This window comes from Athene cunicularia (assembly GCF_003259725.1).
Source record: "Athene cunicularia isolate RWA chromosome Z unlocalized genomic scaffold, athCun1 chrZ_part1, whole genome shotgun sequence".
Lineage (NCBI taxonomy): Eukaryota > Metazoa > Chordata > Aves > Strigiformes > Strigidae > Athene > Athene cunicularia.
In genome coordinates, this window is record NW_020799142.1 from 27639738 (window position 1) to 27662430 (window position 22693).

Below are 22693 nucleotides of genomic sequence, written 5' to 3' on the forward strand. Positions count from 1 at the left end.
GTAGAGCTGATGAGGTTTAACAACACAAAAAATGCAGGCTCTTAAACCCCCACATCACAGTGTCAGAGTGGCACCGGCGGCAACAGCTCTGGGAAGACATTTCCAAACAGGTTATAACAAAGTTGTGCAAGGGTAGAGTTCTAATACCTAACATCAGTAGCAGTAAGATGGCAAGAATCACTTGTATCTGGACTAACAAAAATATATGGTGTATTTGTCATGTTCAGTTTCTAGGGGCAGGGAACGAGCAGCCCAGATCACTGCACACAGCCTCATGCCACGGTGTCTTCTCTTTATTCCTTCCCTTGATACTGGACATCAGAGCATGTCAATACGTATCTCACTGATGTGTACCTTGTACAAGCCAATGGTTTCTATGTGGTTTCAATTCTATCATGTCTCTTTATTTCCTGAATATGAGCTCAAAAATATGTAAAATCTATTCCGTAAACGTCCTGGTTGAGTCAATATTCAGTGGTGCTGACACATTCACATAAAATCCTTAATCATAGAGTGACCATGTCCCACAGACATGACTTAATCATGGAAAAAAGGCTGATGAAGTGTAAAGATCCATCAGGAGTGTTGTTTTCAACAGAAGTGGGATATTGTATGACACTGTTTTAAAAGATCCTTGCATGAGAGCATTTAGGATGCCTTGTACATTTATAGTTACAGATCTGGCTATATTCTAACATGTCATTGTTTTTGATCGCTATAAAACAAGAATCAAAACCCATGTCAGGTTTATATTTGGCTGGGGAGCCAGTGTGGTGCGAGGAGACCTGTTGGCATCGTGTTAGAGCTGCGCTTTATACCTGGACTGTGCCAACACACAGAACCTTTGATGGCTTTTGGCATAAGAAAAGTATTACAGTCTCCAGATTCACTAGTCCCAAGATTTGTAACACACTGATACTAACAGACCTGTATAACCCAGAAAACTGTGCTTAAAATGCTTGATTCAGTCATCATGTCATACAGATAAAGATGATTAGAATAAGAGGACAGAATTGTCATGGACAGAGATGAGTCCTGTAAGGGTGCCCCCGTGTTGGATTCAGTGTTAATTGTTCCTAATCATTAGAGAAATCAGATTGAAGGACAGCAGCCTCAGAAGAATAGGAGAGATAAATCTTCTAATTTTGTTTATTATGGAATTTGATACATTTATGAAAGGATTTCCCTGCAACATGTTCCCTGATATCTGGCAACCTGTCAGTGACCCCTGGAAGGTCACGTTGGGATCCTTAGGGTTATGTGTATTTGCCAGGGTTAGTGGTTATTAATTTTCATTGTCATCAGTGTGAGAAGTTTGTAACTTCATGTTCCCTCATTTCCTCCTTTAGAAACCAGGGATGATAATTTATCATGACAGTATCCTGAATGTTGAAAATCGGCATCTGTCAAGTGCAACACTGTCAATGAACAGAAGCAGCTGTAGATATTATGTCTCTTGTAATGCTTCTGCCCACATACAGGCACTACAGGATCCTCCAGAGCTTTATTTTCTTTGCATATGTGATTTCATAATACCTATACAGAAGAGTGCAGTCTTAAATATCTGTTGCTTTAGGTAGGCATCTCTTCAAAATGTCTTGTTAGTAGGGCATACTGGAAACTGTGTGAGTACCTACTTTTCAACTCTTGTTGAATCCTTCTTCTGCTATATCATCACTTTTCCTTAGCAAATGATTGCTCCATGATGTGATCTATGGTCAGAAAAAGGACTTTTGCAATTGCTGCTCATTTACTGAAAGCTCCTGTTATCAACACCTATCTGCCTGTCTGGAAACTCCTATGGAGGAGAGAGTGCTTATGTACTGATAGTCTTAGCACAGGAAAACATAAGGACTCTTGCACCAATCAGGTGCAGCTTGCACACTCAGGCCGATCTCTGCAGCAACAGCTCAGCCACAGCCTGTTTTGCAGTGCAGCCCATCTACTGTGGAGTCTTTTGTTCTGGGTGAGCCAAGTTGAGAAGGGATGATGCATTGTTCTTCTACGTCTTTATCACAATCAAATTGCAACCTAATTGGGGGGGGGTGTTTGCTCAAGAGATAGCTTTCACAGGGTATTTCAATGGGCACCTTGTGAATGGGGCTGGCTCTCAGCCAAACAGTAGCGATACTGGATGAGGCACTAAGACAGGTGTGTGATTTTCCTTCTGAAGGAGAGAGTCACGTGGCTTGATCTACTGGAGAAGTTTGGATTTAGTTCAAAAACTTTGTTTGTCCTAAACAGGCTTTTGCATCATTCCTTATGGTACTTTCAATTGTGACAGCTAGGCAGGCATTTCAGATATACAGACACTGTTTTGAAGGATTGTTTTTATACCTATGACTTGACATTTACATGACTTTCTTTTGTGAAGGCTGACAGCACTGCTTGCTGGAACGACAGCTGCTCTGCTCTGCTCTATAAGAAAGGCCAAACACACAATCACAGCATTTTGTCCTGCTAAAGCTTTGCCAGTCTGCTTTCTGTGGCCATTTCTCTATGACTGTCTGAAAACGTTTAAGTTGGAATTTTCTGTGGATTCAGAAGAGAAGAGAGAAAAGTAATAAGATCTCATTTGCTGTTTATTAAGAAAAATAAGATATGTGGGAAAGATGCTGGTATGGTGTTGAAATATAGCTAACTTAGAGCAGAATCAGGACAGGTCTTCAAAGGGAAGGCATGAATATAATTTTAGACGGAATTTAGCTTAGTAGTTGCTACAAATGGACCTCTAACTGTGTGTATTAAGTGAAGTCTCGACTTCATTGAAGATAAAGGCAGTATTCTGATTGATTCAATGAGGCCAGGGTTTCACCTATGGCTGGTATGATCTAATAGGTCATTGCTAATTAAGAGCATATGTGGCCTTAATTCTTGCTGGTAGAATTAAATACCTGAGCACCAGTCACTGAGGGAATTGGGAAAGGAACTGGTCTCTGAAACAGTGGTCTGGAGAAGCTGTGTAATGGATTACTGTACCGTGGTACAGCCTGATGTATGGAAGAGTTTTTAGCATAGTAGCCAGTATAACTCCTCCAAGATGAAAGAAAAGTAAACCAAATACAGTAGGTCTAAGAGAGACAGTTCAATAGAAAAAAACAAAACAAAACAAAACAAAACCAAAAAAACAACAGAGAAACCTGATAGTCGTAGGCATTACTGGGTTTTAGGGCTCTGAGCCTGAAGAGGACTGTAAGAGATGAAAACTCTGCATCACTCCCCAGCAATATATTGTGTACATAATAACATATAGATTGTAGGCAATCACTGCCTGTTTTGTATGATAAAATATCCTTTTTTAACAAGCAGATTTGATAATATTTTTATTTCCATTTCAGAACTCTTTCTGGCTTCTGAAGTATTCCCCTACCTGTCCCTGCCCTCCTGCCTTTTTCCTAGGAAAATATGTGAAAAAGGAGACTTGGTCCTGAAGATCACAGACCTGTTGGAGCAGGTCCAGAGCAGAGCCACAAACATGATCAGAGGGATGGAACGCCTCTCCTATAAGGAAAGGCTGAGAGAGCTGGGGATGTTCAGCCAGGAAAAGGCTCCAGCACACCCTATTGCAGCATTTCAATGTGTAAAGGGGGTCTTTTTTATAAGAAAAGATGGAGACAAACTTTTTAATAGGATATGTGGCAATAGTCAAGGGGTAATGGTTTTAAACTAAAAAAGGCTAGATTCAGAGATACATATCAGATTCCTAGTTACAAGGAAGACTTTTTTTTTTACCGCAGGGGTGGTGAAACACTGGAACAGGTTGTCCAGAGAGGTGGTAGATGCCCCATCCCTGGAAACATTCACAGTCAGGTTGGATGGGGCTCTGAGCAACCTGATGTAGTTGATGTCCCTGCCCATTGCAGGGGGATTGGATTAGATGACTTTTAAAGATCCCTTCCAACCCAAACCATTATTCTATGATTCTGTGATCTCAAAATTATAAACGAACATGCTCTTTAGAAAGGAAAGCAGCTGTTTCTTACTAACATACACTGGATCCCCGAAGTGTCATTAACATTCCAATCTATCTAACTGAAGTGTCAAAATGCCAGGCCACAAAATCTCACTCTAGGTTTGAATATGGCCTTCAAGGTCTGTATTAGAATATATTTTTCCTGCTTTTTAAAGGAAGGGAAAATTTTTAAGCTTAGATTTTTCTAAAGCACTCTGTTTCAATATGATAAAATTTAGATTTTTAATGTTTTTTTTTAAGTTGCTGATCTGCTGACATGAGCAGATTGGTTTTGTGGGAGAATGGAAAGGTGGTGGTGTTCAGGGATGAAAGATTGACTTGAAATTCATGCTGTGCTTCTCCTCCTCACCTGCAATGCTTTTACCTCTCTTCCAGCTTGGCCGTACTGTAGATTTGCACACCCTACACAAAGCAGTAGTGAGTGAACCAGTCTGCCTCCTATTTCCCATGTGCTGGCTCTGCTGGCTTCTATAACTTGATGTGTTTCTCCCCAGCTCTGCTGGAAAGAAGGCACAGACTGTGTCCCCTCAAAAGAGGATGCCAGGCTGCAGATAGAGATGTGCTAAGGAGGGATGTAAGCTCCACCTCTGTTGTCAGGGTTTTCCTCATGATTAGGTCTAAACAGACATACATTACATAGTGTGTGCACTAATTTCAGGTGTCTCCTCTCCTCAGTGAGTTGAGTGTTTAGGAGTCAGTTCCCGTTCTCTTCCACCTCTGCTGGGTCCAGGGGCCCAGCTTCTTTACTGCATGTTTCTTATCTTCTTTGCCTTGTGGATTAGGGTAATCATACCACCCTACCTGACACATTGTTGGAAAAAAAAAAAATCTGAGACACTTGGTAGTTGTGGAAGTAGGGGCTTTACAAAGAATAACACAGTACACTTGACAGGACTGAAAAAAGTTGGCTATTCAGGAGACCACTGTTGTTGCTTCTTAGATCCACTCATCCAGAGTCTGTAGTCCTTCTTCCTTCAAATATTCGTTTGCCATGCGGACAACCAACTTCCCAAACAGTCCAGCTTTGGAACTGGTGGTTTTCAAAAGTGTGATTTGATAATTTGATGTAAATTTGGACCCCTGCTGAATAGAAGATCTTGTGGGATATTAACACCTTCTCTTTGTCCCAGCACTTGTGATACTGCTGCTTTATACCAAGCTGACTCTGGAAGCTGATCTGGCTGAAAGCTCTACCAGCCAAAGTGGTGGTGGGGAAGCAATTTTCAGCCTGTTTGTCAAACTGCATCTGAAATGGCAATACAGGTTCCAGCTACAAAAACGTATTGCTTGGGTTGTCTTAATTATCACCAGTTTTGCACCATTAAGTGTTATGGATTCTTGGCCTGATATAATTGCAGCAGATTGCGCACATGAACTGTTAATTATTTTATTTTTAAAACAGAAATTGTCGAACAGGAAAATAACATTCCTGCATGTTTGCTTTTGGAGCTGACCTACCACAGCAGTCTCTTAGTTTGATGATGGTTAAACTTGCATGCCCTTTCCTCAACAGGGTGCAGTAGGGTACCATTAAGGCAGCCATCTGTTGAACATATATACTGGAGGCATAAATTGCCTCACGTTTTGGGTTTCTGACTAGTTATAATGTCATGTTCTCTGGATGCCACTGATCTGCATTGAAAAATGCATGGGAATATCAGAGTTCACTGGAAGGTCAGTGTCCAAATTTGGTATCGATGGCTGGGAACTGATCAGATGTGTGCTAGATATGGAGCAGGGAGGAGATGAAACCTTGTAGGCGTACACATGCTGGTAGTAAATGCTGCTCTGTAGCAAGAGTCTTAGCTGCTTGAGTTGTTTAACAATTCAATAGTTCTGTAAAACTCCATTTGCAGGCCAGGGCTACCATTATGTTGGATTGATTCATCAGGATGAGCAGCTATAACAAGTTAAATTCTATCATAGTTTTCCTGCATTAATTTAAAAATGAATTTACTTGGCTCTAAATGGACATTTGTTTTAGTATCTTGAAGAACTGACTTTTCTCTATTAAAGCAGAATAATGTATCTATATGGTGCCCTAACTTGAACAGTACATAAAGATTAGTAAATAAGACCCCATTAAAAATACTTATAATGTAAGTAACATGGGTCCCAATAGCCTTTCTAATGTCCATTAATGCTTATTCTGAGGATCAGAGCTCATTTTACTGAGCCATTTAGTCAAACCGTGTGATTATTTAGAAAGTTAATTCATGCATACTAAAATCTAGCTTAAGTAATGCAGAGGGTAGGAGGTAAAACTCTATGGAGACGATAGTCCTTTTTGTTATTTAATGATCAGCCATAATTAACTTGCAAATTTGAAATAATTAGAACAAATTAAAGGTATTTAACTTTGCCTCCCTAAAGAAAAATTCAAATTGCACCAAATGCAGCTTTAAATTATTCAAGTCTCAGAGGTCTGTGCTGGGTTTTTTTACAATGCCTTTTCTATGATGAGAATACCAATCTGCTTTTTGTCAGAAAGCATCCTATCAAGTAATTGTTCTTTGTGTCTAATAAATGACAGCTATTCTTCTTTGTAAAAGTATTTCAGTCTCTGAAGACTACATCAGCATTTCCATGGCATTTTAATTCAATAAAACAAAAGGTTAATGTTTTTCTACTTTTTAAGGAATGCAAATACTAGCAATATTCAATGGTTCCTGAATGACATTTTAAATTTGCCATTCACACTCAGCAGGGATATCGCGATATGAAGCGCAGACAAAATGGAAAAAAATGTTCAAGGTGTGTTTTCCTTTGTTGGTGATGTACTTTGATATTCATAAGGAGGCCACAGTGCTGAGACTCGCTGCTTTTCTGGTGATGCTACTCTACAACTCCTGCCTTTTTTATGTAGGTTAGGTGGGTTAATAAGGTCTTTATTTAGACAGTCTTCTCTGTTGTGTAGTTTCAGGGAGTAGCATGAAAATTCATACATGGTACCACAATATCCGATGAAGTCCCACTAACCACGCTGCATTTGAGTGATGTGATGGATTGTTGTATTTGAAAATAGAGAAGGACCTGTTTTGTCACTTAATCTCTCTAGCTGTATGTGACCGATCCCCTTGGACCATACATTAGTTTTAAATTTTTCAGGTTGCAGTAGTCACGTCATTCATTTAACTAATTATTCCACAGGTTAATAAGTAACTGTCTTTGGAAATAAGTTGGTTTTTTTTTTCCTTATGTTTTCTTTGTTTGATTTTGGTTGGTATTAAATTTTTGTATCTCTCTGCATGATCCCTTTCCCTCCTCAGTCTGCACACCTTTCAGATTGTTTGTCATTTTAAGATTGGACTTCTTATCCTTGAGCAAAACTTTACTGTGAGCTTTTTTTTATTAAAGACTAAAGAACCAGACACTAATTACTTGTTTAGTGTGCTGTAAATGCAAATACAAATACACTTGCTTTTGTTATTTCTTCATAAATTAGCTTCTTTAACTTCTTGGTGTCTGTTTCTGTTTGACTTGTCTCTGCCATAGTGTTACTTAAACCAGAACTCAGTATTCTAGAGGTAACAGCACCATGTAAAAGGTATTCCAGTGAACCAGTCGAGTAATCACCTCCTCATCTACAAGCCAAAGGTCATTGTCTTCACAGAAGATCTGTAGGTTGTAATTAAATGTACTTTAAAAACTCCAAAAGCGTCCAAATAATGACAACCTCAGTGTTTTTAAATGCTATTAATCATCCAAGTACGGGCAAATGGAATATCAAGTCCTGTATTATCAGAGAAATGTGGTCAAGTATTACACCTTTAAGCCTCTTTAAACAGTTACTGGGGTCCAAACCCATCTCTTCCTGTACTCTGGGTTGCAGGAGTTAGTAGGTTAATAATTTCCCATCATTCAAATAAGATACTAATTTAGTCCACCATAAATTTTAATAACACTGCAGTATTATTAGCAGCCACACAGTATGAAGCCCTAAAGTAAACGGAGGTTATTCAGAGAAGTTTTATCCAACACTTCAGTCAGTTATTACAGGTCATAAGCCATTATATAATGTTCTGCATTAATAATACAGGAGTAATACTAATTGTCCAACAGGCGCAGTGGGCCCTATTAAACAATGGCTTATACAGCACATTGATTTGAAACTTTTAATTTAGCTATTATTTTCTGATGGGAACATCAGATACCTGATTTTTTCTCAGATGTACAGTAACTTCAGTAGTGTAAGCTTTCAGGTAAAAGATTCTTGTGAATCAACCTCCACAAAACTGTATCTCAAATAATACAAACTCAGTGGCAGTCTTTGGGTCACCTATGTAAAACTGGTACTTAAATAGGACAAAGATTTGTTCAATCTTCACATCATTTAGGAAAGTTGTATATCACTCCCATGATTGCAAATAGAGAATTATAATCTTGGGATGGATTGTATTCCTTCATGTGGATAATCCAAAGATTTATTTTTTTTCTTTTAATTTCTTTTCATAGCAGTGACAGGGCTAATGACATATGCATGTTGGGAATCCTCATTTAAAGTTGTTTTTTCCCAGAGAATAGAATCTCAAAGCAGTGGGTTGTCTTTACTGAGAGATGGGTCTCCATGGCTTTCTGTCTTCCTAAAATGTTTTTGTGATTGCCTATGTCTGCAGAGACTGAAGTCATGCTTGCTCCACATCACCAAATTTGCCTCCTGGCTCTATCTGTGTAGTGTTTACAATCTTGTGCCAAAGTTCATCTTGAACCATAATGGTTCTGATTAGCCTTCTCTTTTCTGACTCTACTCAAACTGCTGCACCTATTGCATGAGATACTTTGCCACCAGCTTGCTCATACATTCTCCTTTCATTCATGTCACCTCTTGTTGTCTCATCTCCTCTCAGTCCCTTTCTTCTTGAATCAATGTATCACTATCCCTGGAGGTATTTGAAAGAAGTGTAGATGTGGTGCTTAGAGACATCATTTAGTGGTGGACTTGGCAGTGTTAGGTTAAAGGTTGGACACAGTGATTTTAAAGGTCCTTTCTAACCTAAACGATTCTATGATCTGCTTCCCTTTTGCAAACTATGACTCCAATTTTCTCTTCACATAATCTTTGTTTCCTCTTTGTCCTAGCAAAGTGAGCATTTTTTTAGTTACTCTTTCTTTCAACCTTGCTATGCTGTGCTCGACAAAGTACTTTCTGTATCTTCATCCCAGTTGCCCTATCCTAACCACTCAGGAAATCCAAGGCCTAATGCTTTAGGAAATGTGCCAAATGCCACACAACTCCAAACATAATTGTCAGAATGCTGCCAGCTGCTGATAACCAAAGACTCCTGATAAAGTAGTTTGGTAACTCTTTGATCCTAAGGCATCTTGCTTTCAGACATTGTAAAAGGATTCAACAAGAGCTCAACCAGCAGCATGACAGTTACAATTTGGGAGAGTGAAAGTAGAGGAGAAGGTTGGGTGCAGTCTTAAAAGGGCTGAATGCATCATGTGATAGTGTGATCTTTCTTTTCCAGTGTGCCAGTGTTGAAATGCGAAGATCATTTTCTGAGTACACCTCCAGGGAGCAAAACCTCCAGAACACGGCAGAACAGTGGTGAGGGCACTTCGAGGAAGAAAATGGTTGATTTTGGTGCAGACGTGGAAGATGGGCAAACTGTTCTGATGCAAACCAAGATGGAAGGCACCAAGTCAAGGAAAGGTAAGGGGAAGCATACTGTATTGTAGGGCCATGAGTGTGCTGATGGCATTTAGAAATTGTGTATATGCATTCAAGAGCACATCAGTAAAATGCACAATTAAAGTGAGAGGATTGCAAGTTGCATAAAACAACCCAAGAAAAGGTAGCTATGTTTAAAATAATAAAAAGCACAAAAAACCCTTTTAAATAACAAGTGATCTTCTTGGTTGGTGTTCCTGATGGAATGAAAAAAATAGTCCTTTAATTTCAAAAAGCTACTTCAACAATTCTTTTTCCTTTCCCAGCAAGCAGAGAGAATAAGTACCAGTGGGGCTTGCTCTTGAAAGGTAATCATCTTCACATTCTTTTCCTCCCCAAGTAATGGCTCCACCACTACAACCCAGTATTTGCCACACAGGGATGTCTGTACAGCTAGAATCTGTCCTGCTCTTAGCTTAGTGCCTCCACTTAAGGAGCAGAGAAGAGTCTTCCTTAGGAATAGAAAGGGTTGGGAACAAAAGCAGCTTGGATATTTCACTGCCAAGCCTTGAATATAATCCTTGGTTCAATTATGAGCTAGCTTTTTTTTTTTTTTATTTTAACTTGTCAGCCAGTTTGCTGTATATGTCAGCATAAAAATAAAGAAAATAGCAAAATGAGAAGAAATGTGGTGCAGTTCTCAAAGGAACAAATAACTTGTGTTATTGGTTAAGACCGTACCAACATTAAAAAGCAGTCCCTGTGAAGAAACTTTCAAAAGGGTATCATCAGCCTGGACCCAAACAGTGGCTGAGGTTAATCTCTTCCAAGGCACAGCTACAAAAGTTGGAAGCCTGTAAAGGGCTTGTGTCCAAAAAAATCAATTTCTAATTTGAAACAAAATCATTTTTGACTAACAGGGGTTCAGGACCCATTACTTTTGCTGTATAGTCTGCTGACATTTCACACTTTCTGTTGTGCACAATGAATCCTAATAGTCATTTTATAACATTGCTACACCAATCAATTTAAGCAAGAGAAAGCCGTTACAATTCTGCAAAGTTTCAGGGGCAATTTTCACTGATGGTTTTCTTTTATGTTTTTCAATACTGTAGTGATGAAATTGAGATTTTTCAGTTGGATGATGGGTTTTGTTCCTTGGATAGGTATAGTCCCCAAAAAGTAATTTATTTTCCATAGATTTGGGGGGGGGAGGAGAATCCAACCTGGCCTCCTCTTCATTTCTTCATTTCATTTTGTATACTACTTAGGAGAAGTTACAAGCTGCATCTGGCTATTGCACATAGTAACTGAGCTGCACCTATGCTGATTTAGTGATCGTAATGTCTGAAGATGGTGGGTATCTTTTGCAAACACTTACTGGGATTGCTAGCTTTGAAGATGTACAGCTGCATGGCAAAATTTAACTTAAACATTAGCACTTGCTGTAATACCAGATAAGGTTCAGAGAAATGCTTTCAAGCTGTGGAACAACCTCAGTTCTATTACTGATTTGAATGGCTTGTTTATCATGAGGCAAATTACCTAGTGCTAATCACTGAAGTTGAAGTCCTCTGTATTTAGTACTTTTTTAATTGGCTTCCTTCTGTTATATGTTTGGACTCCTTTAACAGGCATATACATATAAAGTGTTTTTTCCATCTTTGGGGATCACCAGGGCACAATGTCAAGTTTCTTAATTTCAGTTAGCTCTGGACTTAGCTGCCTCTGCCCTTGCTTCTACTGCATCTTTCCATCTGTTGCTGACCTGGGATTGCTGCTTCAGAATTTATGTTTTTATTGGAATGCAGTTATACAGCATCTCTCAAAAAGAAAATGAGGGATGCTAGCATTGTTTTCTGTGGTGAAATTTATAAAAATGTGGTATTTGCCTTACTGTGTCAGAGTGCTGAGCCAGCAAGCCTGGGGTTCTGTCTCAGACAGTGTTCAGTACCTGTTATGTCAGTGTGGAATGATCCTTCTACTGTGGTGTGCTTACTTGAGCTCTTAAGTAAGCCATGAGATGTGGGAAAGAGCAATGAAGTCAACAAGCTGATATCTTGAGGCATGAAACTTGATGTCATTTAGCCTCATACCTTAAGGTGGCCTTTTGGTCAGAAGACAGCAGTGCTTGATACTGAATACAGAAACACGTCCACTGAAAACTTTTTGACAGTCAGATATTAACCTATTGCTACAGAGCTTGATTTTTTTTCATGCATTGATCTGTCTTGTCTATTTAAATTGTATACTCTTCAGGATGGGGAGTGTCTCCAAGCACACCTTAGTGCAGTGCCAGTGCTGATGTGGGCCTTTGGGCTCACTAAACAATCTCTTTGTACCACTTGGAATGGTGGATGTTTCTGGGGGACAGTGCAACTCATGATAGTGTCCCTCCACAACAACATAGGCTGTTGTACCAGATTTTGGTGTTGTCTTGACTACCTTTCTTCTCTTAGATTGATTTTTTTGGGGGGTTGGGGGTTTTGGGCTTGGTTGGTTTTTGGTTGGTTTTTGGTTTTTGGTTTGGTTTTGGGGGGGTTTTGGTTGGGTTTTTTTTTTGAGAAAATAATTTATCAGGAAAACATTCCCATGTTGGAACAGTGGAAGGCTTTACTGCTTGCAGGACTGCTCACTTACTGTGAATGAAGTGAGTTTGGAAAGGTTGATTTCCTTTCTCCCTGCAGATGATTAATAATGGGGAGAACATTGTTAAGCTGGTTCCATCACCTTGTGGAGTGAAAGGGGAGCTTCTGCTCTCTTTTCAAGGTGGAACCTTACTGGATTATCTTGTGAAATCAGCTTTTATTGTTTCACTGTTGTTTTTTGTCTCTTATTTCTGTTTGCTCCTGGATTTTTATTCCTGTGCTTTAACAGGTGTTTGTGTCTTGTAGCCAAACTTTTTTGGTTTTACCAGCAAAACTTTAAGCAGATGAAAATCCTCAAGTTTTAGATCTTTTCAGCAGTAAATTGTTTTTATTGGTGTCACCAGCAGCTATGTCAGTTTGCACTAAAATCTAACAACTTGTCTAGTTAAAAAGCACTGGAGTTTCTCTTCCTTTCTGCCCTCAAAAGATTTTGCTTTGGGGCTGGGAAACTACATTCTATCCATTGCATTCAGCTGCTTTATGGCCTCTTCTCTACATTTCTATATAAAGTCTTCCTCTTCACACCCTTCCTGAAATATCTGTGCATTGAAACAAAGAAAGAACAATTTTTCCATTTGTATCTCTTATAGCTTCTGCATGATATTGTATAGCCTGTATAGCTTTCCATTCCATAGGTAAAAGAAAAAAACAGAGAAGGAAAAATATTTTAGCTCACAGAATCTGTACTTTTCCAGGGGCTGATTTTTCTGTATAGTGTTTGTTTTTCAGTAAGTTTTTTTAATGTAGCTTCTTAGGGATTCAGGATCTGGAACTTCTTCCCTTGAGGGAAGACTCTTCCCTACAATTGAATAGAGCAATTAGTTAGTATTAGTGAAGCACTTTGAAGATGTGAAGTACTATATAAATGTTAAGTATTATGAATATTAGTAGTATTCAATTCATAAAGATTTCTTTCATGATTGTCAACCTAGATTTCCCTTTGCTTACTTTGATCCCATTACTGCTTGAACCAGCCTCAACTGTATTTCTTCATTCTTAGTGTTTACACTTTCAAAATGTAGACTGCTGTGTTTCCCCACTTTCTTCATGTTTTACTTGTCTGTTTCTCAAGCAGAGATATACTGCTATTTGAATTGTCTCAAATGAGTCTTTAATCTACTTTAAATCATTCTTTATACCAAGTTAACCAAATCGAAAATAGTATTCTTAACATTACCATTTAGAATATATCTTGTAATTGCTTTGGGCGTAGCTTGCCTTGCAAGTTTACATCTTGTTTGGTTTTTGCTATTTTGTTACTCCAGGTTCTCTTCATTGGTGTCAGGATTTAGATTATCACACCATATATGGGTGCTTTTTTTTTTCTTTTTTCCAAGGGTGAACGTGTCTATTTTTTCCCATGTTTCTTGCTTCTCTAGATCATCTGCAAGGTCTCCAGTCTCATACTGTCTTCCAACACCTGCAAATCTAATTAATTTGCTGTCATTTGTATCACCCCAGTTCTCTATGACTTTTCATAAATAATTACCAGTCACTTCATAAATTCATTAACTAATTCCCTTTAGCCCTGAAATATATATCCTTCAGACTAAAGTATTTGTATCTTTTTTTTTTTTTTTTCCCCCTGATAATTGCTTTTCATCAGCTTTATATAGACAGGTATTACACATCAACATGGTCTTCATTATCTCCTGCTTGCCAATATTTCTATTCTTTGTTTTCTCTTACAGTGTATTTTTAAATTATTACTGGCTTGACCATTTTAGGATCATTATTGATTTAATCTTCATATGTTCATAGGCCTGCTTCCTCTTTGGTGTTTCTTTTCCCTCAGTTGACTTGCATGCCTTTTTCAAGATGTATTTTTAAATATTTTTTTGTTCAAATATGCACTTCTTTGTGATTTCTTGCTACCCCTGTTTTATGTCTGTGCGGTCTAACAGCCTCAGTATATTTCTACTTAGTTCCTTTTCTTGTTTTCCATTTCGAGCCTTGGTAATATTTTCAAACTTGGGTCTTTAAACAGTCCCCTTGAGGCTGTATTGGCCACTTCCAAGTCCATATATTTTATTTTTCGGAGAAATACATCTGTTTTGCTATGAATGTTGTATGTTGACCGTTTGCCTGCCTTTTCTTGTATTAGGAATTGAATATATTCCCCACGCTCACCAGATTTTTATTACTTCAGTATTAGTTTCTTAAAATCCAGCTGCCTCATTCCACTGTCATGTGGAATGATTTCTAAAAATCTTTTATTCGGTCATAAAACCAGAAGTTTAAGCAAGAGGATTCCAGTTTTTATATGCATACCCACTCTTCTCATCATGGATTGGCACACTATCAAGTCACCAGGGACACACAATCAACATATATCCCCATGATATTTCTAAGAGTTACTTCACTGATAATTAACTCTTTGGTGGGTGAGATTTTTTCACTGCATGATTCTGAAGCACAATGCATTATAGCAGGATGATAAGAAAACATTTATTTGTTAGCCTTCTTAGAATACACCTTAAAACATGTGGTTTTACTATATTGTGTATATTTATATACATCTTAAATCAATGCAGTATTTTAAATAATTTTAATCCCTTGGACATCTAAATTTTGGACTGAACCTGAAATTACAACCTTGTTGTGTTGCTTCATGTTTCAGCATGGATGGTAGATAATGTTGCTGTTCACATATCTGAGGAATATTTAGTCATGACAGAATTAGTTAAAGAGCTAAACACTGATTTGATTTTAATTTTTGCTGAGACTTGTAGTTTTTTTCTATACTTACTGTTTTAGTTAGGTGATGTTGGTTGGACAGAGTTAATTAGTTTAAAAAAGCCCAAACCCACAGGGTTTTGTGTAGTAGACCAGACTACTCCTAATTTTCCTATTCCACTTACCTCTGACTACCTGTATGCAAGTTGTCTAACTAAATCCTGTCTGTAAAACCCAGTTCTTAGTTGGGTGAGTGAAAGGTGGAAGATGAGTGGAAAATTAGCTGGTCTACCAGCCTCAAATGGTTGTCATCAACTGACAGCCAGTTGCTAGTGGTTAACTGCTTAACATTAACAACTAGGACAGCAGGACAGCATGCACCTTTAGCAAGTTTTCAGACTACACCCACTGGGGAAGGAGTCAATACACTGGAGGGAAAAGCCCAGTATTCAAGGACCTTAACAGGCTGGGGAAGTGGTTTGATAGAAACCTGCTTAGATTCAACAAAAGGAAATGCCAGCTCCTCCATGTGTTTTGGACCAATCTCTTGTAACACAACTAACTGGGTGCTGACAACCTAGAAAGCAGTTTGGCTAGAAAAGAACTGGGTGTCCTGCTGAACAACAACTTGAACACAAGTCAGCCTCTGTGATGGAGTATCCAAATGTCAAACAGGGCCATAATAGCAAAATTGTAGTCTTCAAGTTGATGAAGTGAGGCTTCTCCTCTGGTCATGTCTGGTGAGACTATGTCTGTAGGAGTCTGGGGCTTGGCAGAGCAAGGAGAACATTGACAAACTATAGGAAGTCCAACAGAGGCAACCAGGACAGTCAGGGACCTGGCATGTATGACCTACTGGGAGAGGCTGAGAAATCTGGGTGTGTTCAGCCTTAAGAAGAGATGATTCACCACAGATCTTCCTGCTCTCTCCAGCTACCTAAGGAGAGGGTTTAGAGAAGAGGGAATGAGACTGTTGTTGGAAGTCGTCAGCAACAGAGCAAGAGACAACACAAAAAAGTTACAACTCAGGGAAATTCTGATTAGCTACAGAAAACGTTTTTCACTGTGAGTGTCGTCAAACACTGGAACCAGAGAAGTTGCCCAAAGAAGTTGTTTCACTATCAATAGAGACGTTCAAAACGTAACTGCACAAGTGCCTTAAAATTGACTCTGTTCACCCTGCTTTGAATGGGGGATTGTACTACCTAACCTCCAGACTTTACCTTTTAACCTAGATTATTTTGTAATTAAAAAGTTATTGGGAGGGGGAAAGAAGGAATGGACTAACAGTTCTATTTTATTGAAAGCAAAATACCATTATAGTTATATTTACACTTGGAAAACTGATATCTTGTAGTATGTCATGAGAACTGCATCCATGGAACAAGCTGAATCCTGTGGACCACTATAAGAAATTATAGCAGTGCAAGTCTGTCAAACTTTGGGCAGTAAGATGGAGGCTGTAGAGTGTGACTTATTCTACAGACTTGATGCTGTATGATCTTGAAATGCATGCTATGCGCAGTACTGTCAACTGATGAGTTCTTTGATTGCCATTTCACTGTATAGATAGCCCTCCAGAAATGTTGCAGCTTGTAGTCCCAGTGTTCTGTAATAATGCAGAATCACAAAGCATCTATCCAAAACTTACTAGCCTCTGATGTCTGTCTTGTTTTCACTTCATTCCACAGGGACAACTTCAGGATCTAGCAAGGATGCAGCTACATCTCCTGTGCTGATAGGCAACAGTAAAGAGCTTGCAACCACAGCCACATCAGCAGTCCAGGATGACACTTCATGGTAAGATGCTAGGTAATCTCTGGTTTAAGATTCTGCAAACACAGCTATCACATTCTCCTAGATGGAGGGAAGTGGCTGAATTTCTATGATATTTCATGTTAGCACGAGCTGGATAATATAAACTAAAAACTGCCATATCCTTTTGACATTTATAGTAAGCCTTAAATTGCTTGTTAGAATAAGTAAAGCAGGAATATGCCAAGTTCTAGCATTTTAATTTTACTTAGATTTTGAACAGAAAGTGTTTTATGTTCCAAGTCCTGACACATTAAGTACATTTGTAAATAATTTGAATGGATTGTGTTAACCCCTGTTAGGATTTAAATTCACTTGAAGATTTTAATCCCCCTGTATTTGTGTTGTCCCCCCCATATTTTATCAAATGGCATTTCTTTTGAAATGTTTTGTACCAGAGTTATTTTATGTTTAATGACAAGCAACAAAATCACATTAAGTCAGCAATTCCTGATTATACTATATATCTGCACTAAATGCACTGGAAAGGCAGTATTATCACTTCTGCTCCAATGAAGAAACAGAAAGCAGCATTGTTGTTACACTTAGGAGTCTAAAAACAACTTGCCTTCTTTAGGCAGGATTGCAATTCTAGTGGTAAGTGCCTAGAAAAACAGCATACAATACTTACTTTTCTTTATCATATCCTACATTTTCTCATAAAAAAATATTTACTTAAGCAACAAAGTAAATGCACGTTAAAGTATGAATTTGCTGTATTTTACACCACTAGTTAGATGACTTCGTGCAGTGGGATGACAAGAATGTACATAAAAAGAGTTAAATGTTTCTTGGAGAACGAGAGGGCTTGAGTCAGATTTAATCTTCTCTTGGCCCAGTGGAGTAGGAAAATGTATGCTTGATAGCATCCCTGTATTCTTGGCAGCAGCTGGCAGTTTATTTCTATCTTCTGAGAGAACTTGCGATACATAATAGGTGAAAAACCACTATCAATATTGACAAATTTGTACTTACTTGCTATGGAAACAAATTTTTTTTTCTTCTGATGGAAGGGCTGATAATTCTGGGAGGATTTAAGAAGTGAGATAGATTGGACTCTGTTTCCCACAAGTATCTGTATGTTTAAACAAACAGAAACCACAAGATTGCCTAAGCATTTCTCTTAGAAGCAAGGGTTACCTTTGCAAGCCGGTAATATCAGATGAAGAGTGTGTAAAGATACTGCTTGATACTGTCTAATAGTGATAAGTTGAGATTCTATTCAAGCAGTGAGCAGTAGATATAATTATTCATATCACACAACAACTGCTCAGAAAAAGGAATTTTATTCAAGAGGATTGATGGTCCATTCTTTTCCACAGAGGGGAGTAAAATATTTGTTGAAATATGCTGTTAGAAATCATATCAGATAAAGTGATCAGTAAAAGGAGTCTGATTAGCTGTCATCCTTAAAGGTTTATTTTACCAGTTGATGACAAATTTTTTAAAATCCTGTATTTCTGGGGGCTCTCTCCCACACTTCCCCGCTTTCTTTCTCTCTGTCAGTGCTATAAGTATAATTGACCAGTTTAAGCAGCCATGTTGTGCTTTCCCTTACTCATGGCCTTCTCTAATTGAAAATGGTAAATGGACAAGTATTTCTGCGGAGACCTAAAGCTGATCCTATCCTTCATCAAAAAACCTGCTTGGGCAGCAGGTCGGTCTCAATTTATCACTGAATGGTTATAAGCTTAGACTGCAGGTTTAACTAACTAAATTAATCAATATTAAGAATTATTGCTGCTTTTGTGCCACTAAAGTTAGGGTTTGTCAGCATGTTCGTTATAATCTGTGTTGGGGGGAGTGGGGGGGTGGTAACAGCTTAACCACAACAGTTGGCACGGACCTGAAACTTGCAGCACAAAACCCTAGCCTAAGAGCAAATTTATTTATTCGGCAGTACGTGTAAACCTAATTACTTTTGACTATTTAAATTTATAGGACTAGATTCAGCTCATGTTTGTGCCAGCTTTAACTAGCACAAACCCTGGCACCCGGCAGTAGCAGCAATGGAAAGCCTGCCAGGGAGAAGGTGTTGGAAAGCGACAGAAGCTCCCTGCCAGCGCAAGGCATCAGGGTGCTAGCACAGCTTCAGGGGAGGGCTGGCTGGATAAGCAGGCATGGCAGGTAGAAGATGCGTTGGCTTGATAGCCTGTCTTGGCAAGACTCAACTGGATGCCTCAGTGTGTTACAGCTACCTCCTGCTTGAGGAATCATCATTGCAGTCCTACTTTCTTCTCTCTTGAAATGAATCATGTCTGGGACAAGAAATAAGCGTCCTTAGAAGTTAAAGGTGTGTGCTTTAAGAGCCTTAGTGCTAGACCTGTAGAAGGACCAGACTTGGAGAATGCATGTCCACAAGGTGGTTTCAGTGAGATCTCTGAAAGAAAAATAGTATTTCTTTGTCTGGCATTCTGAGTTGGGCTAATAGTGGATTTGTTTGCCCATGATGCTTCTATGCATTCATGTGGCTTCTTTTTGTAATACAGCCAAGTATTGCATGTTTGGTTATCCAGTGTTCTTAAGCCAAGTGTCTACACCTGCATGAGCCCCTTGAAATTATGTTCACAGCAGGTCTTGAAAGCTTTCCTTACTCCATGTGCTTATTTATCTAGACCAAAGCCAATATATTTGGAAAAAAAAATCACAGGCAGGTTGGGACTGGGCAAATTTTGAAGAGTAATTTTATTCATTACCCTTAAAGCACAGTTCCTCTGACTATCTTAACTACTACCTTTTTAGTGATCAGGGCCATCTTTTTCATAACTGTTGTTTGCCTAGAAGAAAGACTGATGTTTGGCTGTGAGCTGAAAGGGAGCTCGAAAGGGTAGCTGTTGGCATTTGTATGCTTGCTTTGGTAGTGAAGAAGTTTTTACATGAACTAGATCTTACCTTAGTGTCATGGGCCACTTGGACTCATGGTGGTTCATTTGCTACAATCTCGAAAGTGCAAAATTAAGGTGACCAACACCAAAGGAAATAGCAGTGATCAAACAGTGAAACTTCATTGTGTTGCCCATGAAGTGGCACACAATAGTTAGAGATGGGTGAAAGAAAGGAGAAAAGTAAAGTTTAGAGAGAGGAGGGAGAGAGATTATAGCTGCCACCTCTGATCTCATGACATCCTAATGGTCCTGGGTCCAGCTGATGCTGCGTTGTTGATTGTCGTGGTCCTTGGTGGGGAAGCTTCCCATTTTTGTTGCCCAGTCATCTTTTTATGCTCAGTAACACACCTTGCTCCACCTCTGCCTCAGGGGTCTCTGCTCTTCTCAGAATTCAGTTGTCATATCTCCGCCCTTCTCCAGCGAGGCCATTGCACATGCACAGGGGGGAGTGTCTGAGGTATGGTCAGTCTTGGAGTGGGCAGCCTTCAACCAGGAGGTGTGTTTTGGTATTGTAATGAAGCAAAGTTCATCTAAGTTTCATGATTTCTTCCTCAATGTTATGGCAAAGTTGTGATCCATCTTTTCTGACAGTAGCTCTGCGATTAACAGCTCCATCTAGGCCCAGGCACCGAACAATAGCACAGCACTCTCTGTACAGCACGGCTCAGGCACCGAAGAACAGCGCTGCACTGCCTGCACCACATGGGTCAGTGCTCAGGAGAACAGCACAGCACTCGCTGTGCCACACAGTTCTGCATTCAGGAGCCTTGGCACCTCATTCCACTCCAGGGATCGGCAACTGTTCCAAGCAGGCTGTTGTCAGGTACCTCTCTGTCCATGTCCCTGATGACAGCGTTGAGGCAATGCTGATCTTCTGACTGACTCTTACACTTAGGTATAAGCAGGTACTTACTGATTTTAGCCAAAAAAAAAAAAAAAAAAAAGTGTTTTAAAACAGGAGTGAAACTGCTCTAAGTCAAAATATTAAGCTATTATTTAAAAAAAAAATGTGGTAAAGTGTTACGTGTGAAAGACTGTTTAATTTGATTACAGCCCTGGTGCAGTTGTCAGGCTCTCCCCACGCAGAGGCAGTTCTAGTGTTGAGTTTGGCACAGTAAGTCCTACAACACTGCAGATAATCAAGCACTTAAAAAGACACAGGCAAAGGTTGTTCTGCTCACTATGGAAACAGATAATACTCCTGTAACATTTTTCACTTTGGGCATATAAGAAGTGAATTTAAGAAGAGTTAGGTAAATTAAGGGATTGAGTGATAGCCTGGGATTTCAGCATTAAGCCCATGTTTTCTTGTTGCTGTTTTAAATCAGAGCTTTAATGCTAGCTGAATGCACTGTCTTGGAGTGAAGTTTCTTGTAGCCATTAAAATAAGTGATTTAGAAGTTCCTGCAATATGAATACTATATTCGAGCTCTATTATTATCTGTTAGACTACAGTGGCCTGTTGGAGTTTTCATAAACAGATTGTATTGTGTAAATTTGTGTTTAGGGACATTTTAAAAACAAAACTATTTACCCAATTGCCCAGCACATCTCAGGTGAATGTGTATTCAGGGACTTTTAAGCAAATTAATATCTGATGTAAAATATAATGTGCAGAGTTGTGTACTTAATAATGCACACTGGAGTAGTCTAGAGTAGATCTGTTATGCTGAGTGTTAGGAAATACGACAGTGATGAGATTTAAGCTTTTGTCTTACTTATGCCATAGTTGCCTTTCAGATCTGTGCATGTTGGATGCGTAAATATGGTTCTGCTCTTAAGACAATACTGTGAAGCTCCTTTTACTGTACAGTGTAAGTAAGAGCTATCAAAGAAATATTTCCCCCCCCCCCCCCTTAGGATCAGAAACCATTCAAGATTCAAAAGGAGGAAGAGAAAACTTTCATTCCAGATCTAACTTAGGGACATTTAAAAGGATTAAAATTGTGTTTGGAGTGGGGTGGTGGATTAGGTGCTGAACATGGTAGGAGACACAAGTTTTGCCTACTTCCTGAGAAAGCTAACAGCACAAAAAGTCCAATATAGTTCCATATGCAAGTGATAAAACCAGACGTTGGCAAATTAATCTCTCTTATTCACAGTGTAGGTTGTTAATTGTTCTCTCTGCTGGCTGTCGATATAATGTGAAATTTTCATTCCCCATTCAAGATGGAAAAAGTTGTGGCTGAAAATGTTAACATTTGCATTTTTATTTGTTGATTTATTTAAAGGACAGCCTCTTTTACAGCAATCCATCACTCAGTGACACCCCAAATATGAATAATGTATTGTAGACTTGCGGTTACAATGTGTAATAAGTGCCAGAGACAGTATAAGAATGTTAACTATGTTGCAAATGTAATATTTATCGACTCATAGTTTATTGCTTTCGAGGTTCAATAATACTGACCATAGGACATTAATATCACTTATCTTGATTTTAGTCGGGCACCTCTGTATGTAGAAATAACCCATCTATCTCATACTTACAAAATAAATGTGAATTTTACAGCTCTTTGAAGAAGCGTATTGTAGATTTCTTTGCTTAGTCCTCACAATTCTCCTTTTCTGTCTTCTCATTTACTTATATCTGACATTGATCCCACTCAAATTGCCTGACCCATATGGTGAGCACCTCAGCACTCTTCTAGAGACTTTATTTGCTGGATGTGTTACGATCTTGTGCCTCCGATGGTGTTTAGTCCAGGTCTCTCTTCCTGTTAATGACCAGTGTGAAAAGTGACTGTTAGGTAGTTTTCTAGTGCTTCTGTCTGAAGAGACACTGGCTGGAAGTCTAAAACAGAGATAACTTTTCTCTTTGAAAGACATGCATAATAAATCTAAATCATCTCTCTTTTAGAGGATCACAGGTATCAGAAATAGAAGGGTTTAATTCGGTCAACAGTTGTTATTATAGACATTGTATTTATTTACAGAGAAAATTTTAATAAATGAATAGAAATACATTAGAGCAATTTTGGAAGATTAGGATTTAAAATTAAGTGGTTTTGAGAACCAGAGTTTTCTTGATAATGTGCATAAGAAAAATATTTGCAATAAGGCTAAACTATAGTAGCAAATC

The 22693-nt window shown here is 38.8% G+C and overlaps 1 protein-coding gene across 3 annotated transcripts in view; it reads left to right on the forward strand.

Moving 5' to 3' along the window:
- LOC113489736 (protein hinderin-like) overlaps positions 1-22693 on the forward strand; it is a 140333-nt gene that overhangs the window by 93044 nt on the left and 24596 nt on the right. For all 3 annotated transcript variants that reach the window (XM_026865749.1, XM_026865748.1, XM_026865750.1), the window contains 2 exons: positions 9445-9629; positions 16603-16711. In XM_026865749.1, the coding sequence (XP_026721550.1) occupies positions 9445-9629; positions 16603-16711 (294 nt within the window). The remainder of the gene's footprint in view (positions 1-9444; positions 9630-16602; positions 16712-22693) is intronic.